At 49.3% G+C, this 11,625-nt stretch overlaps 1 protein-coding gene across 2 annotated transcripts in view; it reads right to left on the bottom strand.

The window, feature by feature from the left end:
• The window catches only part of BTBD10 (BTB domain containing 10), a 34,113-nt gene extending 22,910 nt beyond the window's left edge, over positions 1-11,203 (bottom strand). The window contains exons 1-2 of one of the 2 annotated variants that reach the window (XM_066583589.1): positions 11,072-11,203; positions 2,537-2,677 (exon numbers count right to left, since the gene is read on the bottom strand). In XM_066583589.1, the coding sequence (XP_066439686.1) occupies positions 2,537-2,637 (101 nt within the window). In that variant the 5' untranslated portion in view covers positions 2,638-2,677; positions 11,072-11,203. The remainder of the gene's footprint in view (positions 1-2,536; positions 2,678-11,071) is intronic. The other variant, XM_066583590.1, reaches the window with a different exon arrangement.
• Positions 11,204-11,625: the final 422 nt, after the last annotated feature.

Raw genomic sequence — 11,625 nt, forward strand, 5'->3', positions numbered from 1 at the left:
ACCAATCGCGAATTGCACTATTTAAAATTAAAGAAAAAAAACATTTCACAAAAATCGTTAACCATGAGGCTTCAAGATAATAAAAGGCGAAGTAGTGGCAGCAGAAACACGACCTGAAGGTTGCGAGTTCGATCCCCACGCGGTTCAGTTAGCCGGCCTGAGGTCGACTCAGCCTTCCAAGGCCAGTAAAATGAGTACCCAGCTTGGTTGGTGGGGGGGGGGGGGGGGGGGAATAAATAAATTACCTGAAAGTGCCGTGGAATAAATTGGCGCTATACAAATAACAAGATTTATTTTTACTTAAAGCCAGAATGACCCCCTTTTCTTACTGCTGCCTATAGAAGTCTATGGAGAGGAAAGCAGGAGGGAGGAGACAGATGCATAGATACACACAGATGCTGCTGCAGCTTCTAGTATACAATTTACTGTCTCACAGCTACTGAAACGTCATCTACACTGATTATTATGGCAGCTTAACGTCCTTCATGCTGCTACTGGGTATGGAAAAAAGAAAGATCCTGATCGTCAGTGTATGGAGACATCACAGCCGCATCTAACATCTATTAGATCTGTCTCTGCCATCTCTTGGGTGTACAGTGAAGGACGACATAGCAGCATCTACATCCATTAGCTCACAGTTAGGATATCTCTGAGCCAATGGATGTATATGTCATTATGTCGTCTCCATATACTACACACACAGGGAGCATGATGATCTCTTCTCTGTGTGCAGTGTATGGAAACACAGCAGCAGTCTATACCCACTAGCTCAGGGAAGACTAAGAATTACAGATACAGCCTGCAATGGAGAAAACTGGAGAGAAGTCCACGATACAGTAATAACAACCAGTAATAGTGCTATCCCTCATATGCACACAGAGTAACATAGTATTTAAGGCTGAAAAAAGACAAGTCCATCTAGTTCAGCCTATTAACACTCCTATGGCAGCTTATTGTGAAGTCAACAGCTATATTTAAATTTCACCAGTCCCCCTTGCATCATACGTTGTCCTATAACACAAGTGCAAGAGGTCTGAGCAGTATCACTCATCTGCCACCACTTCATGCACACCGCGCCGTAGTGTATCATTAGTAAACCAGCATACATTAGTTATAATATACTTTTGCTTGGTGTTAATTAGCCGTTTGCAAGTTGAAGAAAGAATATGTATCACACACACTACTGCAAATACATTATAATAAGCACTGGTTGTTAACACCTATAACTAGTCATGTACCTAACCCTGCCACCGCGATGGAGAATCTCACTAAGCACTGTCTGCAGCAGTACGGCTAGCGAATACTACCATCAGGTCACCTCCAACGGGGGCAATTACAGCCATAGTACCCAACTGGATAAAATTTAATGTATAGATGCATGTAGCGCATCTTAAGTTACTGTTCTCCACAGGGTAAAGACGTTCTGCCATGTGTATTCATAGACTGGTGGTATTTAGATTCAGTGAGTCATGTTTCCGCTCTATTTTCTCAATGGTTCTTTGAGTCACTCTGTGTTATAGGTAAAAGTAGTAAGCAATCAAATATACTTAAGGGGCCATTAGTTACACGCAGGTAAAATGTCACTTTGACACTATGTTCATACAGACAGACAAAAGCTTTGGAATATTATAGGGCTTTTATTTTTCCAGTCGGTCTAGAACAGTGATGGTCGACCTACCACGTAAATGGACCACGACTCCAGCCAAGGGGTACCCATCACACTGAGTATCTAATGTATAAGTGAGAATGAACAGTTGGGCAGTGGGGGCAATATGACATTATAAAGACCAAGTGGAAAACGGTGGAGTAACTTCTGCTAGGGCGAAAGTTTTTCCTTTCTGTACAGGAAAGAGGAGGGAAGGTGCTGCCCTCCCCGTCCACCAACCATGGGAACGGGGAGTAAATAGTTTAGTTTGAGGAGAAGTGAAACATGTGGGCCGAGGCGTCTTATTTTCAGACGATTCCACTGTAAGAATGGCCAATTCTTTCCTATGGCAGGCGGAAAAAAAAATCCCATTGCACCCGCATTGAAATTATGACTTTCATGCGAGCGCTTTGCGATTTTTCTATCTTTACTATTGAAAACAACATGCAATGTGTTAACACAAAACACATCACAGGCAGGAATCACGTTAAAGAGTGCGATATAGGCCCAAGAAACTAAGACCAATATCACACCCACCCGTGTGAGCGCACACTAATCCCATACATCCCTTAGGTCAGCAGTCAGCTTTTAGACAAAGGTTACTTGGCTACAAGGAGTGGCCCCTGCTCAATGTTCAATAAACCAACATAGGTAATTGCAAAAGGAATACATGTTCCAAAAAGCAGTAGAGAATTACTCTAAAGCCGTGAGAGCGTTAAAAGTAGGATTCTTTTTTTGCAAGAGAAAGTGACAGCTACACAAGGAAATAAAGCAGAGGGGAAAGTGAAGAATTAGCCAGTGATGGTGAACGGTTATCATGCACCCACGCACACCATGGATCCAGCAGGTAAAGAATGTACAGGACGTGCCATTGGCCTTGCAAGTACCTACCTTGAGTGTTTGTACAGTTTACGAGGTCTATTACACAATTTCCGATCCCCGTTCTCTGGATCGCTGGAGTTACTGTCATAAGGATGGGGCCGTCCTGCCATGCCACTCCCAGCTTCCTCACACTACTCTTCAGCACATGACCTATATAACACAGCAGGATTGATCATAATACAAGAGGCCATGCAGAGTAAAAGCAAGCTCAAGAAACTAGCGACCCATCGCCCAATAACGTATGGAAGCTGCATGATGGAGACGGGGAACGAGGGCGGCAAGACGATGATGGAAGCTATCGGAAGACATTTATGAAGGGCGAACCAATACTGAAGGAGTTATTGATAAAATATAATCCTATTCTGGCTCATAAAAAAGTGAGACTCGACAGTAGGGAGCAACAAGTAGACCAACAGTAGGGAGCAACAGGGAAAGGTAAAATAGAAACAACGATGGAACCCGCCAGGGATGACTGATCCCAAATCAATGCCAATAAAAGGTCATCGGTTTACACCTATTAAAAGGTTTAATTTACATTGTGACGACCCCCCAAATGACCACCAGCCTTCCCCATCCAGAAGCCAGGCAGACTGACAGCAGACTAGAGTTATACATATTACACACATTCTGCTTGCAGTCCTCTTGTCATGGGGCTAAAGGACAAGGCCGTTTAAAGTTTTAGGGAACGCCAGTCCCTTCCTTTAATGATGAAGCATGTCACTTTGACTCGATACTAAGCTGGCCATAGAAAGAAGTGGCATTCATGTGCCTTACCAACTTACTATAAAGTTTTTTCTTCCATATGCCATCTCTTGGGAAGCGTACTTAGCACCAGCCACGTCACTGATAATTCTGATGCATTATATTACTTAGCCACGCCCCCTTTCAAAATGGTATAAAGCGGTGCAAAACGTGTCTAACACAAATTTAGCGTATGCCATGCCTGCCACCTGTCAAGGGATTTGTGCTAGAATTCTGGCATGTTTTGTTTAGTAAATCTCCCCCATGGTGTTCTGGATAGTGCATGGCCTGAGAGGGCAGCGCCTGGCACTGGGAAGGTCTACTCTGCCCCTACACTGGGCATGCAATAAGAGGAAAGGAAAAAGACAGGGGTCTGGCACAACTTGGAAGGATGAAGACAATGCTTAGGGCCAAGTGGTAAACCAGACTTCTCTTACATCAGCACTGATGTGCTGCCGGTTCTTCCTCAGAAAGCTGTGGGGAAGGTTTACATAAAAGTGTAAAATATAAAAAGTTATGTAAATAGTACCCCAGGGGGTCTCTGGCCGGACACAGGTTCTCGCTGACGGAATCCGACCCGGCCATGTGCATGCGGCTTTTCTAAAAGAAAAGCAGTTTGCTTCAAAACAGATCAATCCTGGATAGAAGAAGTCAAGTACCGTCTTCACCCATCCAGGTTATACCAGATGCCAGTCTTCCTTTCCTCGCGCTACACTCTCCCGTTGTCTGCAGCCTCACTGGTGGGATGGCATCTCTTCCTTGGCAGCACCTCCCCATCACAAAGTCTTCACACCAGAGCCTTATGCAAGCATACACCCCTCAGAGCCCACCCGTTGTGACCCAGCATCGGACTGCACAGGGCATAACATGTACAAGCAGCCACCAACAGGGCACAGAGTGACAAGTCGTTCATTTGTTGGCATTGCTTAGTGTTTAGCTCACCTAAAAACCAAGCAACTATCGGCTGGTGTAAACAGGAGTCGCTCAATCCTTGAATGAAGGTGAGCATCCAGAAGAGATCTCCGGCCCGCTCTGCCTCCATTCACAGAACGACTATTGCTCCTGTGTAAAAGCGCAGCAGCGCTAGTCGCTGAACGGCTGTCAGGCACCAACAGTCATCCTGTACAAAGGGACCAGAATCCTCTAATGCAATTTCTCTTTATGGCACTTATGCTGCATTTACACAGAACGATCAGCATTCAGAAAATCATTTAAAACAAGTGAAACTGAATGAATTATGCATTATGCATTCGTCATTCAATTTCAGCCGGCATAAAAAAATCAGCATCGGCTCGAGCAGTTTCAGCACGGATCGTTCAGTGTTTCATATAGGTAGCAATGGTGAAACAATGGAAGTTAGTGCATGAGAACTGCATGATGCTCAACAAGAATCATGCAATAAAAAGGCTGCCCGAGCGCGGATGAGCCATCATGACGTCACCGGCTCGTTCAGCCATCATGACGTCACCGGCTCGTTCAGCCATCATGACGTCACCGGCTCGTTCAGCCATCATGACGTCACCGGCTCATTCAGCCATCATGACGTCACCGGCTCATTCAGCCATCATGACGTCACCGGCTCATTCAGCCATCATGACGTCACCGGCTCATTCCGCCATCATGACGTCACCGGCTCATTCCGCCATCATGACGTCACCGGCTCATTCCGCCATCATGACGTCACCGGCTCATTCCGCCATCATGACGTCACCGGCTCATTCCGCCATCATGACGTCACCGGCTCATTCCGCCATCATGACGTCACCGGCTCATTCAGCCATCATGACGTCACCGGCTCATTCAGCCATCATGACGTCACCGGCTCATTCGCTTGGGCAGACGAGAATCATAAGATACTCGGACCGTGTAAAAAGGGCAAAACTAATGTGTAATCTGATATTGAGGACTTTGGCTCCTTACAACACACAGCCAGTCATGAGGAAGTGAGGAGATCTCATGGCACAACTTTGTAAACACGTCTAATTGCATGTTCACATTTCACACTTCCTGGATGATAACCCGAAATTTATAACCCAACCTTCATATGGAAATAAGCAACTGTGGATTCTAGCCACACCTTACATGCAAAGAAATACACCACTCATAAAACAAGCACCAAAGGCTACAATGCTGCAAGGAATCCTATGCTGATACATTGTTATAACAGGATGTTTACAATGTCTACAGTACTCCGTATGAGGGGGGGTGGAAGTTCCCAGGGTGGAGAAGTTCTGCAGAAACCCTCCCTGAAGCTCTTCACATTGGGTTTAAACTGACCACAAAGCCATGGCATATCCCTAGGATGTATCATCATTTTACAAAAGGAGCATACCAAAGACTTTCATCACTAGCAACGCACACACCACCGCAAGATTTGGCAGGGAATGCCAACTACACTTATAGCAAGCATATCTGAACTTCTGGATACCAAACTACATCAACAACTGTTGGGAAACTACAACATCCAGCATGCCCCATTCCTCATAGGACTAGAAAATAGTCACCCGACAATTGCAAATCGTTAGAACATGGTCATTCACCGCTAAAGAGATTGCAACATTATTGTGCGATTGTACAGCGACTCAATGGCAACCAAAGCTTGCTACGCATCCCTAGTGGATATAGCATGCGATCACGCTAGGAACAGTCCAGCAGCATTGCCCATATATAAAGGCAGCACTGTAATAGAAAGAGCATCGGCACCCCCAAGTGCATATGGACCCCGATCACAAGTCACCAGCTGAATAAGTCAGTGCACAACACCTAAAATAGTACTATGTAGGTCACATAGCTTTATACACTTATGCCTTGGTCTATGCACCAGTCTGACCCAGTCTGAGAAGATCCTGACCAGATTAATGATCCAAATCCCTCGAGCTCACCTGTTCTAAAGACGTCTGCCCAGGAAATAATCCTGATGTGCCCCACAATAGATAACCCTGTCCTGCCTTCACCAAGCATTAAACGGATAAATGAGAAGAGGGAAGTCCATCTGCCTGGCAGAGTCCGCAGCAAAAAAAAAGAGAGTTAATTTCTAAGTGTCCCCATGAGATAGTCGCAGCATCTTAGCATTAAATGTGACGGGAATCCACACCCTACTTCATTCAGAAGGGATTTTTCTGCATTGTAGAAAAGAGGAATTCACATGCTAATTCTCGACACGGAGCTGGAATCAGGAGGCCACACGCAGATCTGCCTCACGGCCTGAAAAATCCTACGTGAACCCGACCCTCATGTGAACATGCCCCGACGGAGAAAGTTATAAAAACTATCACTAGTCAACAATACAGTGATATTTGATGTCCAGTCATGTAGTCACAGCATGTGCCAACCGTGAACGACAACAGGGAATGTGGGAGGATATTTTACACTATTGCCCCGTGTAAAGGGGCCTTTGACCCACCATTTGCTACACGCAGTGACCAGGGGAGGGGAGTTTAAAACCAACAGATTGAATTTCCATCTGTCTGGAACAACTCTGCCATCATGTTCATTTGACACGATGATTACTGGGCCAAAGCTTCCCAGTGGAACATGGGTACTCCTAGTAAAATTGTAGGATCGTCCCAACTTCATCTTATCCCTTAAAGGGGTTGTCCAAGTTGTACGTCTAAACCCCCATGCAGTAAAATAACTAATAGGCATATCCTCACCTCTCGCTGCTGAGCCCCACAGCACGGTCCTTCACTCCGGTGTTTATTTACAGGCTGCATTCCCGCCTGTTTTATGAGACGTCACAAGCGCTGCAGCCAATGACAAAGCGATTGATAGCTGAGCTCTGTCATTGGCTGCAGCTCCTGTAAACATGGTGACAGGGGGAATCCTGAACCTGAAGGACACAGTGGGGACCAGTGAATATACATACGCCTGTTAAATTTATTACACGGGGAATGAGGTTTAAATAAATCAATCTACTCCAACAACCCCTTTAAAAGGATGACCTCGCAACCAGAGCAAAGGTGTTTGGTGAGATCATCGCTGCATATCTAGGTTGACTAGAACAGTTTGGAAGTCACCATGACCTGTAAAAACGTGTAATTCCGCTAATGTACAGCGGCTCATTCATCCGATTGCTATCCTGTCAGACTCCCTCAAAAACACGCAGACCAACATTTGCTGCCATAAGTAGCTGACAAACGTTCATGGTGTCGCTTATCTCCAATGAAAGAGGATGGATATGTTTTACCACACCGTGCCAATGCAGGATTTTCCCTTGAAAGCAACTTTCAAAGACAGAGGAGCATTAGCCCCAAACAAAAGATGGAAGGTGGGGTGAACTGGCTATTCTGTACTATAGACCCCGCATCGGGCTCTTAACGCCATCACAGGCCAGATGTAAGCTAAAACATCAAGATACTTCTAGACGTGCAAAGCATTGTCTGAACGAGCGAGTGATGTCACCGGGAGAGCGTTAGCTCTCGTGCCGCCAGTTTAGACAGCAGATACATCGTCGGCTCATTCTAACGAGGATTGTTCAGTCTTTCACATTTGCTGTATAAGTCACTGAGAGGGACGGGGCAAGCGCCGGCTAACCCGAACGACAAAAGGAGAGGGACGGGGCGAGCGCCGGCTAACCCGAACGACAAAAGGAGAGGGACGGGGCGAGGGCCGGCTAACCCGAACGACAAAAGGAGAGGGACGGGGCGAGGGCCGGCTAACCCGAACGACAAAAGGAGAGGGACGGGGCGAGGGCCGGCTAACCCGAACGACAAAAGGAGAGGGACGGGGCGAGGGCCGGCTAACCCGAACGACAAAAGGAGAGGGACGGGGCGAGGGCCGGCTAACCCGAACGACAAAAGGAGAGGGACGGGGCGAGCGCCGGCTACCCCGAACGACAAAAGGAGAGGGACGGGGCGAGCGCCGGCTAACCCGAACGACAAAAGGAGAGGGACGGGGCGAGCGCCGGTTAACCCGAACGACAAAAGGAGAGGGACGGGGCGAGCGCCGGCTAACCCGAACGACAAAAGGAGAGGGACGGGGCGAGCGCCGGCTAACCCGAACGACAAAAGGAGAGGGACGGGGCGAGCGCCGGTTAACCCGAACGACAAAAGGAGAGGGACGGGGCGAGCGCCGGTTAACCCGAACGACAAAAGGAGTGGGACGGGGCGAGCGCCGGTTAACCCGAACGACAAAAGGAGTGGGACGGGGCGAGCGTCGGTTAACCCGAACTACAAAAGGAGAGGGACGGGGCGAGCGCCGGTTAACCCGAATGAGAAGTGAATGATACAAAGATGGGTTTTATGCCTACAGAGAATGAACACTGAACAAAGAGTGAACGATTATCGTTCGTCATTCGCATTAACACACAACTACAGGCGGAGGGATAAAACAAAGCTGCATGATAAAATCAGCAAACAGGGAAGATGAAATGTAGCTGAACACTTCGGCACACATCCTCCTCTCCTCCTTCCTCCTCTCTGTTCTGCACCAGATCTTGTTTCCTTATAAAGTCAAACGGGTCGCAGACCACAATAGAGAGGCAGCACAATACACCTATAGAACACAAACCCTTACTGACCAGGAAACAGGAGGGGTGAGGGGGCAGCAGCCAGACCCAAAGGACGTGAGGGGGGCAACACTAGCCAGACACAATGTGACACTACACATCTCACACACAACAGAAGTAGCGGCACAACTACCGTGTTTCCATTCACTACTACTGCAGTGCAACCTGCTAGGGCTGTCACTACTCCACCAACTAGCCATCTCAGGACTGCTGCTAGCCATACTGGACTACCCTAATGTGTTACATGTGGTCATTGGAGGTTAACAGGCAATGCAACAATGTCTCAATCTCAGATTATAGATGTCAGCGAAAATCCGCTTATGTAAATAAACCCATTGGAATCAATAGATTATTTTGACATGCGAGCGCCACCCATAGCGCGACCGGGCAGAACTAGTACGGGAAAAAATTCTATGTGGCCGAACCCCCCAGAGGGCAGCCGAACCCCCCAGAGGGCAGCCGAACCCCCCAGAGGGCAGCCGAACCCCCCAGAGGGCAGCCGAACCCCCCAGAGGGCAGCCGAACCCCCCAGAGGGCAGCCGAACCCCCCAGAGGGCAGCCGTCACAAGATGCACAGAATACATACATGAAAAGAACTTATGTACATGAGCGACTTATGGCAGAAAATGTGCAGCATCTCACTTCTGGGCAAACCAAACACATTGCGCTCACATGGAAACGCAAGTTCGATGTGATTTTATTTTTAGTAGTTTTGCGGCATTTTGTCCTTCAGTCACGTGGAAAAGCGCAAGTAAAACCAACAGCACTCACAAAGATTACGGGTTTACAAGCAAGATATTGGTCCGAGTTTCTCCTGTGAGTGCAGCCTAAATGTATCCACCAAGTCCGGCTGCACTCAGGACAGGCCTGCGCGGTGCGCCCATCTGATAGATAACTGAATCATGAAGAATTACAGCATGACGCAATGTGAATCCCGCGGGCGGAGAATGGCCGTGGTTCGTCACTCGTGGACGCCAGGCTGCGCTTTCCATAGTAAGTCTAGGGAAGGCGGTCACTGCGTCACCCGTTATCGCCGCAGATCCCGCAGTGACACATCGCCCGCGGACAGGAGGCCTTAAGGCCTTTTATATGGAATGATTAGCGTATAAAAAATCATTGAAATGAACAATCATCGTTAGGTCTGACCGCAGATGACAAGAGGGTCCTAATCTGCAGGCATAAAACCCATCGCTGGCTCCGGGACTCATTGCTCGGGTTAACCGGCACTCGTTCCGCCCCTCTCAGTCACTGCTCCTGGACCCCCTTCCCAAAGTGTAGTCCCACCCCCTGCACTACTCCTGGATCAGCACCTGTAGTGTGGGGGGCCCCTCGTACCCCACCACACAGTCCCGGGGGGCCCCTCGCATCCCACCTGCACCCTTCCACACAGTCCCGGAGCCCATTTCATCTGGCCTACACCCCTCCACACAGTCCCAGGGCCTCTCGCATCCCACCTGCACTCCCCCACACAGTCCCGGAGCCCCTAATTTCCCCCCACACAGTCCCGGGGGCCCCTCGCACCCCTCAACACAGTCCCGGGGCCCTTTGCATCCCGCCTGCACCACTCCACAGTGTCCCGGGGTCCCTCGCATCCCTCCACAGTCCCAGAACCCATCTCACCCAGCCTGCATCCCTCCACAGTGTCCCGGGGCCCCTCACATTCTACTTGCACCCCTCCACAGTCCCAGAACCCATCTCACCCGGCCTGCATCCCTCCACAGTATCCTGGGGCCCCTCACATCCTACTTGCACCCCTCCACACAATCCCGGAGCCCCTCGCATCCCTCCTGCACTCCCCCACACAGTCCCAGGGCCCCTAATATACCCCCACACAGTCCCGGGGGCCTCTCGCACCCCTCAACACAGTCCCGGGGCCCTTTGCATCCCGCCTGCACCACTCCACAGTGTCCCGGGGCCCCCTCATATCCCTCCACACAGTCCCAGAACCCATCTCACCCGGCCTGCATCCCTCCACAGTGTCCTGGGGCCCCTCACATCCTACTTGCACCCCTCCACACAGTCCCGGGGCCCCCCGCGTCCCTCCACACAGTCCCGGGGCCCCTGTGGCCCCCCAGCACTATCAGCCCCCCACACTGTCCTCTGCGCTCCCAATCCCCTCAGCCGCCCCTGTACCGGCAGTCCTGTCAGCCGCATCCCGTCACCAGACCAATACACCCCCGTCGGGTCTCTCCTCATACCTGACCGGCTCCACTGAGGCCAAACCACCCGAAGCCAGTCCTGACCGGCCTCCTCCTCACCACACACCCGCATCACACCGACCCCTCCGCCGTCCTCACCTGCCGTCCTCCCTACACCGCCATCCGAGCCGCTCCCTCCACACACAGCGATGCGACCACCGGGCAGCAGCTCCCTGCGTCACCGCAAACACTGCTGCGTAATCTCGCGAGAGTCTACTACATGTCCTGCGGGGAGAGGAAGCCTCGCGAGAACTGCGGGCGGCCGAGTAATGCGGCGGTGAGATCTCACGAGGACGGAGAGCAAGCCACATGTGATACATCTGTATGATAATCCGGGGAGGGGACTGTAGCATCCCATGTTATATCTATAGCAGTACACCCAATGCAGCCCCTAGGGGGCAGGATTATAGTAGTTATATTCTTGTACATAGGGGGCAGTATTATAGTAGTTATATTCTTGTACATAGGAAGCAGTATTATAGTAGTTATATTCTTGTACATAGGGGGCAGTATTATAGTAGTTATATACTTGTACATAGAGAGCAGTATTATAGTAGTTATATTCTTGTACATAGGAGCAGTATTATAGTAGTTATATTCTTGTACATAGGGAGCAGTATTATAGTAGTTATATTCTTGTAGATAGGAGCAGT

Source organism: Eleutherodactylus coqui, chromosome 11 (assembly GCF_035609145.1).
Source record: "Eleutherodactylus coqui strain aEleCoq1 chromosome 11, aEleCoq1.hap1, whole genome shotgun sequence".
In the NCBI taxonomy this organism is placed as follows: Eukaryota; Metazoa; Chordata; class Amphibia; order Anura; family Eleutherodactylidae; genus Eleutherodactylus; species Eleutherodactylus coqui.